The sequence below is a fragment of the Myotis davidii genome, unplaced genomic scaffold, assembly GCF_000327345.1.
Source record: "Myotis davidii unplaced genomic scaffold, ASM32734v1 scaffold240, whole genome shotgun sequence".
NCBI lineage: Eukaryota > Metazoa > Chordata > Mammalia > Chiroptera > Vespertilionidae > Myotis > Myotis davidii.
This window is the reverse complement of record NW_006292334.1, coordinates 2569960-2587110: the sequence shown is the minus strand read 5'-3', so window position 1 is coordinate 2587110 and position 17151 is coordinate 2569960. Positions and strand designations below refer to the sequence as shown.

The 17151-nt window shown below is 38.6% G+C and overlaps 1 protein-coding gene across 1 annotated transcript in view; it reads right to left on the bottom strand.

The window, feature by feature from the left end:
- Positions 1-9764: 9764 nt before the first annotated feature.
- Positions 9765-17151, bottom strand: part of LOC102765696 (cysteine-rich secretory protein 3-like) — an 11315-nt gene continuing 3928 nt past the window's right edge. Inside the window, exons 2-5 of the mRNA XM_006765725.1 lie at positions 14594-14713; positions 11989-12079; positions 10724-10869; positions 9765-9863 (exon numbers count right to left, since the gene is read on the bottom strand). Of these exons, the coding sequence (XP_006765788.1) occupies positions 9765-9863; positions 10724-10869; positions 11989-12079; positions 14594-14713 (456 nt within the window). The remainder of the gene's footprint in view (positions 9864-10723; positions 10870-11988; positions 12080-14593; positions 14714-17151) is intronic.

Below are 17151 nucleotides of genomic sequence, written 5' to 3'. Positions count from 1 at the left end.
GTTCTGAAATGTCGATGATGGGAGACAGCTCTCTTCTCGAGCTTTAGAGACTTCCAGTGGGTGAGGTAAATGTGAACTGATCATCCTACATTGATCCTTAACTTGCTGTGTGACTTCAAGTAAGTGACGCAATTTCTTTATCTCAATGTCTAAATATATGCACATTTGGATAACAGTCATTATTATAAGCTTTCATTGGAATTGCTTATTTTGATAACAATGACTGATCAAAATTAGACCACTACTGCTTTTTTTCTCATTTGTTTTTTATTTATTAAAACTTTATTATTGAAATTATTACATATGTCCACTTTTTTTCTCCCATTGACCCCCTATAACCCACCCCCATCCTTTGCCCCAGGTCTCCACCACCTGTTGTCTATAGGTTATGCATATATGCATACAAGTCCTTTGGTTGATCTCTTCCTACCTACTCACCTACTCCTGCCTTTCTCTCAAAGGGAACCTTCATGCATTGTTGGTGGGAATGCAGATTGGTGCAGCCACTACGGAAAACAATATCAAGATTCCTGAAAAATTTAAAAATGGAACTGCCTGATGATCCAACAGTTCTATTTCTGTGTATATACACAAAGAAATCCAAAACACTAATTTGAAGGAATACATGCACCTCTATGTTCATTACAGTGTTATTTACAATAGCCAAGATATGGAAACAAGCTAAGTGCTCATCTATAGGTTGAATAAAGAAGTAGTGATACATGTAAATGATGGAATATACTCAGCAATAAAAAAATAATGAAATCTTACTATTTTCAACAACATAGATGTACCTAGAGGGCATTATGTTATGTGAAATAACGCAGAAGAGACAAACACCATAAGATTGCACCTATATGTGGAATATAAAGAACAAAATAAATGAACAAAATAGAAAGAGACTCATAGAAACAGAGAACAAACTGAGGGTTGCCAGGTGGGAGGGGTGTTGGGGAGCTGGGTGAAGAAGGTGAAGTGATGAAGTACAACTTTGTAGTTACAAAATAGTCTCGGGGATGTGAAGTACAGCATAGGGAATACAGTCAATATTATTGTAATAACTGTGTGTTAGGCTAAGTGGGTACTAGAATTATTGGGAGGATCACTTTGCAAATTATATAATTGTCTAACCACCATGCTATCCACCCAAAACTAATATATTATTGAATATTAATTGTAACTGGGGGGGGGGGGGGAATCACTCTCCACAGTGTTTCCAAGAAAAGATATGTCCCAAACATGCTTCCCTTGCTTCACTAATAATAAATATGTGTGCAGTAGCTGCTATCCCACTGTAATGATTAAAATAAAGAACGAAAGAGAAGGAGGTAGCAGAGGAGGGCAGGGAACAGAGACTTGCACCTCATTTCCAGGAGATCCCGCCCGATTAGTGCCGTGGCCGTTGCACCCAAGGGAGTAGACAGCTTAAGTGAAAGGAAGTCCCAGAGGCCAGGCAAGCTGCTGCTCAAAGATAAGGTTGGAACCGAGGGCCTCCCAGAAAATATGACAGACCTTTATTATTTTTTTTTTCTTTCCAGAACTTGGTCCTTTCCCCATAGCATTTTATCAATCTGCCTCAGCTTGCTGGGCCTCAGGCACCCACGCACTAGAGTAAGTGTTTTGTGGCTTTAACCTCCCCTGCTACCAGATAGCTACCAGGCTCTTTACACCTGCTAATTATAACCCTTAAAACAGCCCAGCCGGGGAGTCATTTCTTAATGTCATGTTACAAGTGGGAAAACCAGATGCCAAATGACTCCAAAAGTCTAATGCCATTTAGAAAAGTTCAGGACCCGAAGTAAAATGCAAGTCTGTCTGACTCTGAAACTGCTGTTCTCTGTATTTGACTAATTGGTTTTGGCGCTCTTCTGCCAAGTTGTTTGGGGATTATTCCCATCCTAGAAAAAGTACTCCCCTTCATAGGAATATAATAATTGTATATGTATACATACATATGTATGCATATTTAGGTTTAGTTTCAGTTTTCACATGATGAAAGCTATAAACAAATTTGTCTTTTTAAATCATTCCTACCACTTGAAACTTTGTAATTGTTCAATGCCACTCCCATATCAACAGTTTGGTGTTCATCTTTCTGGGCTCCCTCTATATATTTATATGTAAATATGTTTTGATAGCCACGTATGTCTTATATTTTTAATATCAGTAACATCATAATAACCTTTCAATTAAAACTTAACCATATGTTGTTTATTTGACTTTAATATTTTTTATTTTTCAATTACAGTTTAACCATATGTCTGAGAATAGCACTTTTACTTCTTGATTTTTAAAGATGGTAAAATGTTTCATACTGTAGATGAACCATAGGTTTTGAAGTTTTTAATGGAAGATCACTAGTGATTCTTACCAGAGGATTACAACCCAAACTCTGCTCGGAAACTTCAGGCATTAGGACAAGCAGGGAGAGGGGGTGTTGGGAAGCACCTGGGGGTATATAGTACAGTTTAGTGGTCAGTGCCTCAGACCTGAATCTAAACTGTCTGGCTTCTGGTCCCAGGTGCAATGATTACTGATAAACTTGAGTAAGTCAAATTCTGTGGTTGGTTTTGCTCTCTAAAAGATGTGGGTACTGCTTACTTCAGAGGTCATAATGAGGATCCCAATCACAGTGCATATGAAAGACAAAGCCTGGGACGTAGCAGGGACACATTAAATGTAACTATTATTCTTACTGTCACTTTTGCCTACCCACACTCAAACACTTTCCATTTCGAGGGAGTTTTTAAATAAAGGTCTTGCGTTCCATTGTGGAGAAACTCAAGTTGGGTGGATATTTCCGGCCCTCCCCCACCTCACTTTGGCAGTTCAAGCCTGTGACCTGGGATCAACCAATTTAGAGATCAGTTATGCAAAATACACAGGAGTTGACACCTGGGGGATGCTTGTAAACACAGTCGGTCTTCTAACTGGAAGGTTCCTGTGGTGCCTCTACCTGTGACCTCAGCTTGCCTTGGTCAGACTTGTTCCCTGACATTTGGGTTGATTCTCTGAGCAGCCTGGTACCTGTCCAACAAATCCCACTTTCTCTTTAAGAAGAACATTTGGTTTCTATAGTTTACAACTAAGGAACGTGATGATGCAGTATCCCCTCTGTATCCTTCTTTAATCTCACTATTTACTCAAAATATTTATTGAGGACTGTCTGTGTCTGACAGGAATGCTAGAGCCTGTGAAATTGTTCCTCTAACAAATTCAAGGACATGCCTAGAAAAAATACATTCACACTAGGATACCCTGACCCAGCTGCAATGCACTTTTGGACCTGTCACTGGATTTAGGGCATTTTTATGAGTTGGAACCATGAGGCTGCTTATTTACACACACGCTTTGGGGGGAAAGTCAATTGTAAGGTAAATGGGAAGTTAAATGGCTATTTATCACTCTTTTAAAAAGAGTTGTGTGTGTTTTTTTAAAAAAAAATCTAATGAAACAATTTTGCATGTAGGAAAACCATATAAACAGGTGTTGTTCAGGAGTAATAATGTGGCAATTTCTGTACGAGTTTCTATGGAAACTCCCCATCAAACTGACATTGGATTATTCTGCATAGAACAGTCTATCTATTAACAATGGCTTCTGCCTGAAGTAATACCATCAGCCTATAGGCTTTCCTTCTGACTCAGTTCAAACCCAGCTTCTCATCAACTAAAAGAAAACCTCAGGTTAAATCTCCTTATATAACTATTTCTTAATCTCAGCTCTGTATGGGCTAAAAAAATATATCAATACTTTGAGAACAGGCAGTGCACTGCAGAGGAATTGCCAAAAGTCCAAGTAACATAAAAATATTTGCAAACTTACTAATAGTTAAAGAAATAAAAATTTAAACCATAATACGGTATCATATTTGCAAATTTAAAAAATACAATAAACCACGTGTTTTATGGACATGGAGAAACTGGAAATCCTATTTTGGCTGTTGGGAGTGTAAACTGGTCCTGCTAGTTCAGAGAATAATTAGGCAAGTTCCAGTAAAGAGGAAGATGCAAATTACTTTGGCCTGTCAATTTTAGTCCCAGAGAATGCTGGAGCATGTTTACAAGAACTTGTGTAAAAATGTTCAGTGTAAACTTATATGTCAGGGTAAAAGGCTGGAGACTTTCTAAGTGTACATGAAAAAGAGGATGACCACCTAGTGTTGGAGAACACAATTAAATGTTTATACAAAAGTGAAAATGAGTGTGAACAGCTTGAAAGCATAAGAATAAATAAATCTCCCAAACAATCTCTCTATATAAAAGGCTAATATGCAAATTGTCCCCTTGGGAGTTTGACCTGGAGACCGGGAGTTCAATCGCTTGCTATGATGTGTGCTGACCACCTGGGGGTAGTGCGGAATGAAGGAAGAACCCAGTCAGCAGCTGGAAGGCCCCATTGGCCCTGATCGCTGGCCAGGCCTAAGGACCCTACCCATGCACGAATTTCATGCACCAGGCCTCTAGTTTTAAGATAAAAAGACAAGCTGTAGATGGTATGTACAGTATTTACATAAAATTTAAAAATATGAGAAACAATACTAAATGCACATATGGGATACACATATGGGAAAACTATGTAGTAACCAAGTCATGGGCATGAGAAACAACAAATTCAAGATAGAGACAGGAAGAGTCAGGGGCCATGGTGGCTACAGTGAGTTTCAACTTCACAATATTTTGTTTCATTAACTGGCAGGTGAAAACATGGGTGTTCATTATATTGGTCTCTGAAATATACACAATATACACAAAACATTATCTTTTTGCCACAGCTCTTAAAACAGCAATATGCAGTATTATGGCCCTAAACAAGATGCCTTGTGAATCGAATAGAAGCACTATTGGAAGGGTAGACAGATAGCAAAAGTATACTATGTACTAAGGTATAGTATATACCATTTGCCTTGTTATATAGAGGGAGACTGTGTGTGATTATCTTTGCTGACTGTAATAGAATAAGAGCAACTGTAATTCTATAGATGTATTTCAGGTGCCAGGGAATCTGTTGATTTTCTGTAATAAAGATTTGACATACAGAATCACCATTGTGAATGGTACCACTGTGTGGTTAAGTTTGCAATAGTCCACTGCAACAGCGATTTTCAACCAGTGTGTTGTAAGAATTTTTAAAACATGCAATGCCTGTTTAGTCAGATGCACTAACCACTTCCTCCTTAGATGGTCAAATAAAAAAAATGACAATAACCAATACAATAGTAGCCATCCAATGTGAATGAATCAAAGCATACCTATTTTTTGTCAGATTGGGACAAAAATACATTTTTTGGTGTGCTGCAGAACTTTAGTAATTGGTTTATGTGTGCCATGAGATGAAAGCGTTGAGAATTACTCGCTGGTCTACGGTTATTATCCATAAGCCATTTAGCATTTACACTAGCTAAATAGACAAGGATGGGGTCACAATTACGACCACTGAATTTTGTATTGATTGTAACATAAATTTCGGTAGTATCCCAGTCACTTAAACTTCTTTTTGGCTTATTATCTTGCTAGTTTCATGGACTTCCACTTGGCCCTGGCTACCATGATAGCTCTAAATCTTTGGGTCAGAAAACCAATGTAGTGAATTTGAGACTTTCTAAGTGTATTGATTTTTAAAAAATATATGTTTTTATTGAATTTTTTAGAGGGAGAGGAAAAGAGCTGTATAGAGAGATAGAAATCTTAAGAGTAAAACACCAATTGGCTGCCTCCTGCATGCACCCCACTGGGGATCGAGCCCACAACCCGGGCATGCGCCCTGACTGGGAATTGAAAGCGTGACCTCTTAGTTCATGGCTGATGCTCAACATTGGCCAAGCTAAGGGTATTGATTTTTACTCCATCTTTTGGAACTGGAGAATTACCCATGGCATCAGTCTGCTGCCCTACTGCTGCTACTCTGAGATACACTTGGGCCAGGACTTTATTATCTTGACCTTTCTAAGATTTATTCTGATCTATGTGCTATGGTAGTATTTGAGGTCTTTGGAGATCAGCATTAGTTTTAAGTCCAGATCTAATAAACCACAAAAATCTTTTTCCACTCCTGCCAGTTACCTTGATAGATAGCCTGGGTTCCTTTGTGTGAAGGCTTAACAAAAAGTCCATGGAATATGTTATGATGGCATTGCTGGGTCCTTTCTCTAGGGCAGTGATGGCGAAACTTTTGAGCTCAGCGTGTCAGCATTTTGAAAAACCCTAACTTAACTCTGGTGCCGTGTCACATATAGAATTTTTTTGATATTTGCAACGATAGTAAAACAAAGATTTATATTTTTGATACTTATTTTATATATTTGAATGCCATTTAACAAAGAAAAATCAACCAAAAGAATGAGTTTGCATGTCACCTCTGACACGCTTAAGTCATAGGTTCACCATCACTGCTCTAGGGACATAGCCATGGCCTCCTCCTCAACTGGGGGAGCCAAATACATGAATTCATTTAGGTCTAGTGACTGGGTAAGTGTTTTTGAATTATCACTTTAGCAAATTCTTTCATGTTTCTGCCAACAGACTTAGATATGTTTATATTTTAAATTATCATTGGTATCGGCATCTTTCCCTGTCATCTTTGTCCTATGAACACCAGCCAAAACAGAGCTCTTCTAGGATACGAGTGCATACGCTCATCAATGGATTGTTTAATGCCTTAGTGAAGGAAAGAGTTTGTTTTAAAAGCTTTGAAAACATTTATTCATAAGTTGCACAAAAGCTTTTAGCACATGTTACCAATTATGATGACTAAAGAATTTATTAGATTTAGCATTATATTTTTAATTTATAGTTCACAGATACTAAATGTACTGTTTTTGTTACCTGGTTTTCTTTATTCAGATATCCTCAAATTGAATGGATGAAAGAGGACATAGTCAATAGAAGATTTTTTTTTCAAAATTTATTTGATCATTTAGAAAAAGACAATGACATTTTTACAGTAGTTTTTAAGTGGAGTCACTTTGCTCTTGAGATGAAGAATCAGCCTCAAAATGTGTTTTATTTAATTGAAGAAGGGCATTCACAGGTGGCCTGGCATTTTGCTTTTGTGAGTGCGTCATCACACCCTACTTGTCTGACCAAATATTCACAATTCGTGAACTTATCCACCTTCATGCAGGGATTGGCTAAAATGAAATAAAAAGTAAATTAAATGCTGCTTCTTGGATTGAAGGATCAGTTATCCAAAACTACATTATCTCAGGAGAAACCCATTTATTCTTTATATACTCTCTTATTCAAAGCTCACCACACACATGGGGGTTAATAGCCTTAAACTGCTTAATAAATATACCTGATGTGGCAGACAGAGTTCACACACCCAGAACTTTATGACATCAAATAAATTTCACTATCGTGTTCCAACAAGGTGCATAGTAACAAAATAACAAAATAAAATAATTATTTTTTTATTTTTAACAATATATTTCAGGCGCTACTTATTTAGCCCTGTGGGTATGAGTGCTGCCATATCTACTTGTGAAATGAATAGGTTGTACAAAGGGGCAAGGGCAGCAAATGGAAGACAAATCCTATTCATACCCATTTACCAAGCCATACAAATGATTAGTATCCTACCCCAGGAGTAGCTCTGGTGGATATTTTATATGTGTATGTAGTGTCTGGGGATTCCTAGAAGACTGGCAGGAACATTTAATGCATGTGCTTGAAGCAGTCCAAAGCTCTTTTGTAGGTGCTTGCTTCCCAGGAAATGTAGCTGTGAGGAAGGAAGTAAGTGGTGTAGGTGGCAGAATATGTGAGTGTATGCTAGTGTGTGAGTGTGACTGTGTGTGTGTGTGTGACTGTGTGTGTGTGACTGTGTGTGAGTGTGACTGTGTGTGTGTGTGTGCCTGTGTGTGTGTGACTGTGTGTGAGTGTGACTGTGTGTGTGTGTGTGCCTGTGTGTGTGTGACTGTGTGTGAGTGTGACTGTGTGTGTGTGTGTGCCTGTGTGTGTGTGACTGTGTGTGAGTGTGACTGTGTGTGTGTGTGTGCCTGTGTGTGTGTGACTGTGTGTGAGTGTGACTGTGTGTGTGTGTGTGCCTGTGTGTGTGTGACTGTGTGTGAGTGTGACTGTGTGTGTGTGTGTGCCTGTGTGTGTGTGACTGTGTGTGAGTGTGACTGTGTGTGTGTGTGTGCCTGTGTGTGTGTGACTGTGTGTGAGTGTGACTGTGTGTGTGTGTGACTGTGTGTGTGTGTGGGGGGGGGGTGGCCATACTGAAGAGAACAACATGGAGTTTTCCTTTATTTTATTCCCTGGCTTTCATTTAGGAGCAACAGCAAATCAAGCCTGAGCCTCTCTGAGGTTGTATAGTGAGTTTCAAGTAATTTTACCTTTCACCACCCTGACTGAGAACTGACTACTAGAAGGGCTTAAAGGGCAATTTCATCTCCACACTGGCATGGTTTATTTTGCTTTGCATGACTACCTCAAAGTCTATCTTAATTTAGTAGCCATCACTCTCAAATGGTAGCTGAACGTACCACTTTCATTTTTAGCTCTCTTTTTTTTAAAAAAAAAATATGTTTTTTATTGATTTCAGAGAGAGGAAGGGAGAGGGTGAGAGAGGCGCATCAACGACGAGAGAAAATCATTGATCAGCTGTCTTCCGCATGCCCCCCATTGGGCATCAAGCCTGCAACCTGAGCATATGCCCTGACAGGGAATCAAACCATGACCTCCTGGTTCATGGGTCAATGCTCAATCATTGAGCCACACCAACTGGCCTTTAGCTCCATTTTTATTGCCAAGATCAAAAAGACTGAAGTAGGAAACGGGGTGGGGGGCAGAAGCAGAATGAGGTCATTCATATATCAGGGCAGATTCTGAGACTGTTATACTCAGCAAGGTCATGCCCATGCAGACATCAGCACATAAAAATGCAGAATGAATAGTACTTACTGCAAAGCCCATTATCACAATGATGAGGGCAGTCTTGACATGGTCTCCCTATTTTGTATGGGGTCCTGATGGTATCAAACATGTTCCCGCTGGCGATGGAATATTTGAAAGACAGAAGCAGTGACAACACGAAGTAATATAGTATCATGCCATGGGAGTAAAATACATAGCAAGAGTCACATGTTATAAAAGGGAGACATATATGAAGGTTAGGTCCACAAAGACAATTTTAAGGTAAATTGGTAGGATTTAAATATATGCAGAAAAAAGAAGATGGGGTTCCACTATCTTCACAGTAAATCAAAGGTATGCCACCAGAAGATAGGTTTGTAGCAAGGTTCCTAAGAATTTTTGGATTTGGCATCTCACAGAGTATTTCTTACTTCTGTACTGGATGAATTTTTATTTCATTGAGAATCTAATATGTACCATGAGCTATGCTAAGCACTTAAAATAGCTTATTATGTCTAATTCTCAGGAGGAAAAACAAAACACTGCAAGAAATGTATTGCCATTGTCTCTTTTAGATAAGGAAAAAGAGCTTCAAGTTGCTAAGTTATTGGTGAACTAAGGTCACACAACTAGTAAGTGACAAAGCCAACATTTATTCTTGAACCTTGTGGACCACAGAGCCCATTCTTTCTGGACTTTGCTACCAATATCTCCATGGCTCTTTCAATCCTTAGAATGCACTGCTTGGCCTTTCCAGTCTTTTCCAATTTTCTCCTTTCTTCAAAACCACCCTCAAAGCTCTCCATGAAGCTACCTTAGAACCTCAGATTGATGAAAGGAGTTGGATTATAGCTCAAGGTGCAGGCCATTTGGCCTACCATATGATCAAAGTGGCCCTTTGGGCTGTACTTACGCGGGGCAATACTGGCAAACATAGTAATACTGAAGTTTGCTGTGAGGACAGTGGGCTAATGCACAGCCAAGTTGGTGGGAAGTGGCCCAAACGAGCTGTAAGAGAAAGGTTTAAAATAGTCATTTTAATTAAGCTCATGCTGTTCACATTGTAGGGCTTGTTTCTTAATTGCTTATTAGATGTTATCAATGAAGGGAATTTTAAAAACTGAAAAATGTTGCCTTCGGATTTTTTAAATTTATAAACTTGACGAGTATTCTTTTAAAATATCTCTTCCAGCTATGGGGCTTCATTTAACATCCAACAAGCTTTATACATGCATGATACCTTTGTTATAACAGTGAATCACACTCAAATTCATAAATATATAGACAATAGCATGCTGGGAAATAAGGGGGTAGTCACTTAAGGGCAATTTGATTTTTGCAGGAAAAGAGAAGAAACTATTGATCTTGGTGTGTGTGTGTGTGTGTGTGTGTGTGTGTGTGTGTGTAGATAATCTTAGGGGACAAATATATATAATACAAAAATACTTACTTAATGACTAAAAATAACTTGCATATATGAGTTAATTTTTTTATTATTTTTCTCTTCAGTGTTTCATCCTGTGATAGTCTAGAGAAAATAGCTTGAGACTTGTTCAAAGTGTTGCTTAAATATAATTAAGGTCATTCATTACTTCATTCTCAGAGCTGTCATTTAAAAAATCCATTGTGGTAAATTGAGATCACAATACGCAGATGAAGTTGGTGGGTACCCAAGAGATAATGGGTTGATGTTTATGTACATTAATGGGTAGCACATACTTTGTAAAGTAGGGCAGCTTTTATATTCACATATAGGTTGCATAGCTAAGATGTATGCTTAACATCTCCAGAATAAACTGCACACAAAAAAATAATTCTGGGAGGGTAGTTGAAAAAAAAACATTATACTTTTGTCATTACATTTTTACCTGGGTGTAATGGCCAGTTGCAGCATTTGCTCGCATACTTCCATATCCATATTTGAAATCTTTAACTTCATCATAAAGAGATTGGATTGCATCTGACCATGATTTGGGACTACTGGACATGTATAAATTCTCTCCACAACTAATGGCTAAAAATTAGAAAGACAATGAAAAAATAGTGAAACCAGTAGTTTCAAATAATTCTCATCAAAAACTATTAGAATATTATATTTTAGTTTTTGTGATCAATATCACCTTCAAAATCTTTCACTGACTGATTGAAGAAATCTAATTTCAATTTCCAAAGTTCAGTTCTATGAATTGGAATCACTCCCTCCCGACCACATATGAATAGCTTTAAAATATGTAAATAATGATTCATTTTCAAGCTGATGGTGCAGGTTAACACAGTCACAGATACCATTTTGGCAACACTAGTAAATGAATTAACAAACAGCAAGTATTTATTATTATCTGCTATGCCTTCATAGTATGCCTATAGGGGACATGATTTTGACCTTCCGCTCTTTAGCTAGAGAATTAAGAGGAGCACATGTGAAGCAGACAGCAAATAGATCAGACATAAGATGGTATAGCCCGTGGGAAAATGAAATCAAAGCCATGAATGCAAGAGCGGTGACGAGGAGGCCCATCAGATTTTAGCAAAAAAGTGTAAGACAGGATTGGGTACGGTGGGCTTGCAGAGTGGAGCAAACTGAGGGCCTCGAAAGTAAGGTAGAGAGTTAATTCTTCATGAACATAATTTACACTTATGCCCTGGAAAGTTATATTAAAATAAGTAATTCTTTTCACCAGGAATTTATAGTCTGGTAAATTTGACTACAATGTAATAAGTGAGAGGGTTTTTTGTTTGTTTGTTTTAGATTTCAGGAATAAACTTGGCATGTGACTAAATAAGAATGATGAGTATCTACATGAACTGAAGTTCAGAAAAAAAAAAATTAAAACAATGTTTTTTGTTGTCTCCTCTTCCTTCCCCCATAGCTTTTGCCTTGGATCTCTAACTTAGAGTCATTTTCTTTTTTCTTGGAGTAGCAGGAGTAATGACATTTTAGGGCAAGAGTTTTTAAAAAAAGAAAACAAAGGAATACAAGAAAGGAAGCAAGGTTCCTGGGTGAGAGGATAGGTCATGACGTCAAAACCAACAGACAAAATCTCCATCACCATTCCCAAGCTGCCATAGCTCACCACTTCAGTGAATTTTAGCTTAATTTTTGGATTTTATTGATTGATGAAGTGTGACTTACAGCTGATTCGTCGTTCAGATGAAGGACTGTGAGAGAAGGTACACTTGCTTGCCCAATTTGCAGCATTCCTTGCAACTATGTTATTCCATGTCTTGATGTAAATGACAAACATTTGAAAACATATAAAAATATTATGTATTCATGACACAATCATGATGTATATGATCACATTTAAAACAACTGCCTATTTGATGAATTGTTTTCTAGTATTTCTTATTTTTCCATTGTTCTACCAAAGGATACATTTCTTGCTTTTCTAAATCACTTAGTTATAAGGAAGCATATTACCATATGGGGTCACAGATAAAGTATTTTAGGGAAAAAAAAATTTTAAACCCAATTAAGTGGATAAGCACAGCTTGGGGCTATGGATAATTAATTAGAAATGAGAACTAAGTATGTGCTGTTTTTCTCAAAATGTCTGTTGCCTTTGCACCAGTCTTCATATACATTAATATATTGCCAGATGCTATAACAAGCATTAATAAGTTTGTGCTGTACTAAATAAAATAAAACGGGGTGAAGTACAAAATATGTGGAAAAATAAATGTCTACCGTTATCTCATATGCAAAAATAGGAAAGATATAGGAAAATAAATCCAAATAGGAATTGAGTGTTAGCCTAATTCAGATAAGTTAAACCAAAATTACTATACACTGCTTTCTAGAGAGAGGGGGGAAAGTTCCGGTCTAAGATGAAGAGATGTTCAGAACAGAGCAGACAGTCTGTACCTTTGAGAAGGCAATGTCAATTAGCTATTATGGTCAGGAGGTATTTGTCCTGTACATTGGGCACAATACACTTCCTCAGAAATAAAGCTAAACATACGGGTCAGTAGAAAAATTCCTTCCTATAGCCTAGATTTAGCAACAACTTTCATAGTGTTTCAGCAATGGCATGAACCAGAAAGATAATGGATTCTATTTCTCATTTATTATAGGACTCTCTTCCAAAAAAATATGCATTTTGTCTGCAATGGAAGTATATGTTCAGTACCTCCCAAGACAGCTAATTTCTAAATAGACTTTTTTTAAATCTCTTGAAGTATATACAGTATAACTTCCAAATACCTATGATTTGTTAATTCTAGCTGAGCCCTTTGAGGAAATTCAGAACACATTTAATTCATCATATGACAGCACTTTAAATACTTGAATGGGAAGAGAAACAGTAACTACTTTTTACTGAACATCTCATATGTTAATGGAATTTCATTTACAATAGCATTTCTATACTGATCCTCACAAAGGTTAGCAAAGTTTAATGATCATTTCCACTAATAGCCAAGAAAGCTAAGGCTCCTTCAGATTAAGTAATTAGCCTAGAGTCAGTGATCATATTCTCCTGGGATAATATTTCATCTAAATACCTCAGACTGCCTCACCTTTCAGTTTCCAGGCTCCCCACCATGCTAATCAACACTTTCTGTGTATGCTCCCTTTCATAATGTATGGCCTAAACCCATACACATTCTATAACATATGACCTGACCATAGCTGAAGAGCAGTGTTACCCTCTTAACATGTTTATTAATATTAATAGTAGGAAGAAAGCAAAGGGAAGGTCAGACATTATAGGCATGGTCAACTGGGCAGCTTAACCAGGAAGCTGCAACTTTACACTCCCCAGGGAGCCAGCGGTCCATTCTCTGCAAATCACTGGGGGAAGGAAGCTGGGCAAATGTGCAGTGAAGTTGGGGTGATGTAGGGAAGGTACTAACTTGGGGAAAAGATAATTGGCTAAAAAGGCAGAGACACTGCAAACAAGTGAAATCCTGAAGGGTTGATTGGTTAAGCTCCTGGTTATAATCCCCAGACAAAGAATTCTTTCTTTCTTGTTCCTCTTGCTTGTTTGCCCTTGTGCTCTTGCTCCCTTGTTTTCTCTTGCTCCTTGACCATCACTCACTGTGCACTCCCAAAGCCATGTAGATTTATCAGCTGCATGGCCCATGGCCATAGGGACCTTACAGGCAATGGACTGCAGCTGGGAACACAAGCTGACCTAGCCAGATGCTGGAATGCACTGGACTGTGCTTTAATATGGGGCAGAAATGCTAGGCAGTGACTTAAATTCTAGCTCTGATGAAGATAAGGCTGGACTTTTTCCATGGTGAGATGAAGGGAAATGAGACCTTGGAAACCCAGGGGTTTAATTCCATGCAAGTAAATAGCACTCGTTTTCCTGTACGAGTCTCAGAAAATTCCTTTTCTCATGACATCGCAAGAATTCCACTTCCACCAGTAGCAGGTGGGAACACAGAGGGTAGGTACCCCACCAAAAACAGAGAGAATATAATTTTTAGACCCATACACCATATTTTATTATATAGTTTAAGTTTTTATTAGTTGTTTAGCACCTAATTACTCAAGTAATATAATTTACAAGGCTTCTTTCACTGCCCATTAATTATACTTTCATCCTTTATTGAGAGTCAATGTTTTCCAGTTCAAATGCAGTGTTACATTTAACTATCAACCAATATGGTAACTTTTCTAGGGAAATAAAGAGATTAGAGTATTTTTCATAGATAGATCATAGTTGAATATTCATTGTTACATGGTTAGATGCTAATTGATAACAATCTATCAATCAGACAGGACTTACCATTTTAAGCATGTTGCTGGCACTGGGACTTGCCATCCTTCTAAGGTCATTGTGCTTATTAATAATCTCCATTTGGACTGATGGATGTTGAGTCAAAAACGAGAAAATTGAGGTATTTGACTTTAAAATGAAGCAAAAAGTAAGAACAATGTTACAATATTGAAAATCAAGATAATGAAACAACTGATTTATTTCAATATGGAAGTTAAAAAAAATGTTGAGTTTTGTGTTCTTCAACTTTACCATCAAACTCACCCAGAGGGCTTGTTAGCATACAGATTTCTGGGCTCTACCCTGCAGAGTTGTTGTTTTTTTGTTTTTAAATATATTTGTATTGATTTCAGAGAGGAAGGGAGAGGGAGAAAGAGAGAGAAATATCAATAATGAGATGAAATCATTGATTGGCCTCCTCTTGCAAGCCCCACACTTGGGATCAGGCCCACAACCTGGGCATGTGCCTTGACTGGAATCAAACCTGGGACCCAGTGGATAGAGAGCAGGCCAAAACTCTATCCACTGAGCAAAACCAGCTATGGCCACCCCTCAGAGTTTTTGATTCAGGAAGATTAGGTAAGGCCAACAAGTTCTCAGGGACCATAATTTGATAGTCTACTAGTAAGTCATTGAATTTTTGTGGGGAGCTTGAAAGTGTCCTTTTGAATATCAACATTTGCTCTGCCTTTAACAATAGATTAATTGATCCATAAAGCTGTTTACACATGACCTTATCTGATAACATGAAAGAATTTAAAGCCATATCAGCAGCCTAATTAGTACCAGAAAGTTCCAATAGAGCAAAACAGTACCTGGAATTCTGCAAAACCAAAATTTGAGCTAAATGATATCCAGCAAAAATATTTACTCACACTTCAGAAAATTTTAGGATATATGTATAGAGGCCTGGTGCACAGATTTGTGCATGGGTGGGGTCCCTTGGACTGGCTGGCAATCGGGGCCAATTGGGGCCAGCAAGCCAGGAGGAGGGACTGCAGGAGGTTGGCCAGCTGTGGGAGGTTGGCTGTGGGAGTGCACTGACCACCAAGGGCAGCTCCTGCATTGAGCATCTGCCCCCTCGTGGTCAGTGAGTGTCATAGCAACTGGTTGACTGGTCATTTGGTCAACTGGTAGTTCAGTTGACTGGACATAACAGTCACTTCGGCTTTTATATATATAGATATTATATATATGACTGTAATATATTGATATATTATTTAGATGAAAAAAATATGCCCTAACTAGTTTGGCTCGGTGGATAGAGCATCAGCCTGCAGACTGAAGGGTCCCGGGTTTGGTTCCGGTCAAGGGCATGTACCTTCGTTGTGGGCACATCCCCAGTAGGGGGTGTGCAGGAGGCAACTGATTGATATTTATCTCTCATCGATGTTTCTGGCTCTCTATCCCTCTCCCTTCCTCTCTGTAAAAAAAATCAATAAAATATGTGTGTGCGTGTTTTAAATATGTGGTGTATCTGCCAACTATATTCAGTATCTTGTAAATATTATGAATTGTGTGCACACTTATGTTTAAGCCAACCTCAAAAATTATCCTTTTCTGTCTTAATAAGAGCATAATTAGAAGGCAGTGTATTTTTTAATGAAAAAATTATGCTGAAAGAAACCCTGGAAATCATTTAGTAAGTTCTACTCTGGCTCTTCTCTGTTTACTATGCCAACGGACTAGTGCCCTCTCTACCCTTCTCTGCCCCATCCCCTGGCTAGGCTCCCTTGTCTTGTGCTTTCTGGATGGATTGATCCAAAGCGGGGCACAGGAAAAACAGAGGGTGGGAAGAAGTAGAGGTCACAGCTTTTCCTGCCCACTTCCTTCTTACTTTCACACTCCATCTCTGGGAGGAGATAGCTCCATTTTGATCCTGGTGTTATTTCTTCCTTTAGTCCAGCAGGCCTAGCAATTAAAAGGCTTTCCATGGCCACTAGTAGCTATTTTGTTCCTTTAACCCTGATCCTTCCTCTATAAATATTGCTTTGTTACTGCTCATTCATTAAAAGCATCTTGTGTTGAAGAAAGAAATAGTAATTATGTGATAAGATGGAGGTATTAGCTATGGTGGTAACCGTTTTTGCAGTATGCTAACTGTCCGGTTGGCCATTCAATCAACCAATCAATCAATTAGCGTAATATGCTAATGATATGCTAAGGCCACTCAACCACTCACTATGATGAGCACTGACCACCAGGGGGCAGATGCTCTGTCTGGTAGGTTAGCTTGCCAGCTGATCGGGAATGAGCGAGGTGGGCCGGACATGCCCTAGAGCCCTCCCACAGTCCCTCCCCAACTGGCCAACCTCCCACATCCCTCCCTGGCCTTGATCATGCACCAGTTTGGTCCCTCGGCCTAGCCTGCACCATTTCACAATCTGGGACCCCTGGGGGGATGTCAGAGAGCTGTTGTTTGGCTAGGCCAAGAGACCCTACTGGTGCATGAATTCTTGCACTGGGCCTTTAGTATCTCAATAAAGCTGGAACAACACCAAACAAGACATCTGTGTTGAATTCCCTGTCTAGACTCTGAGTGAAAAAAAGCTCTCTTATTGTCACCC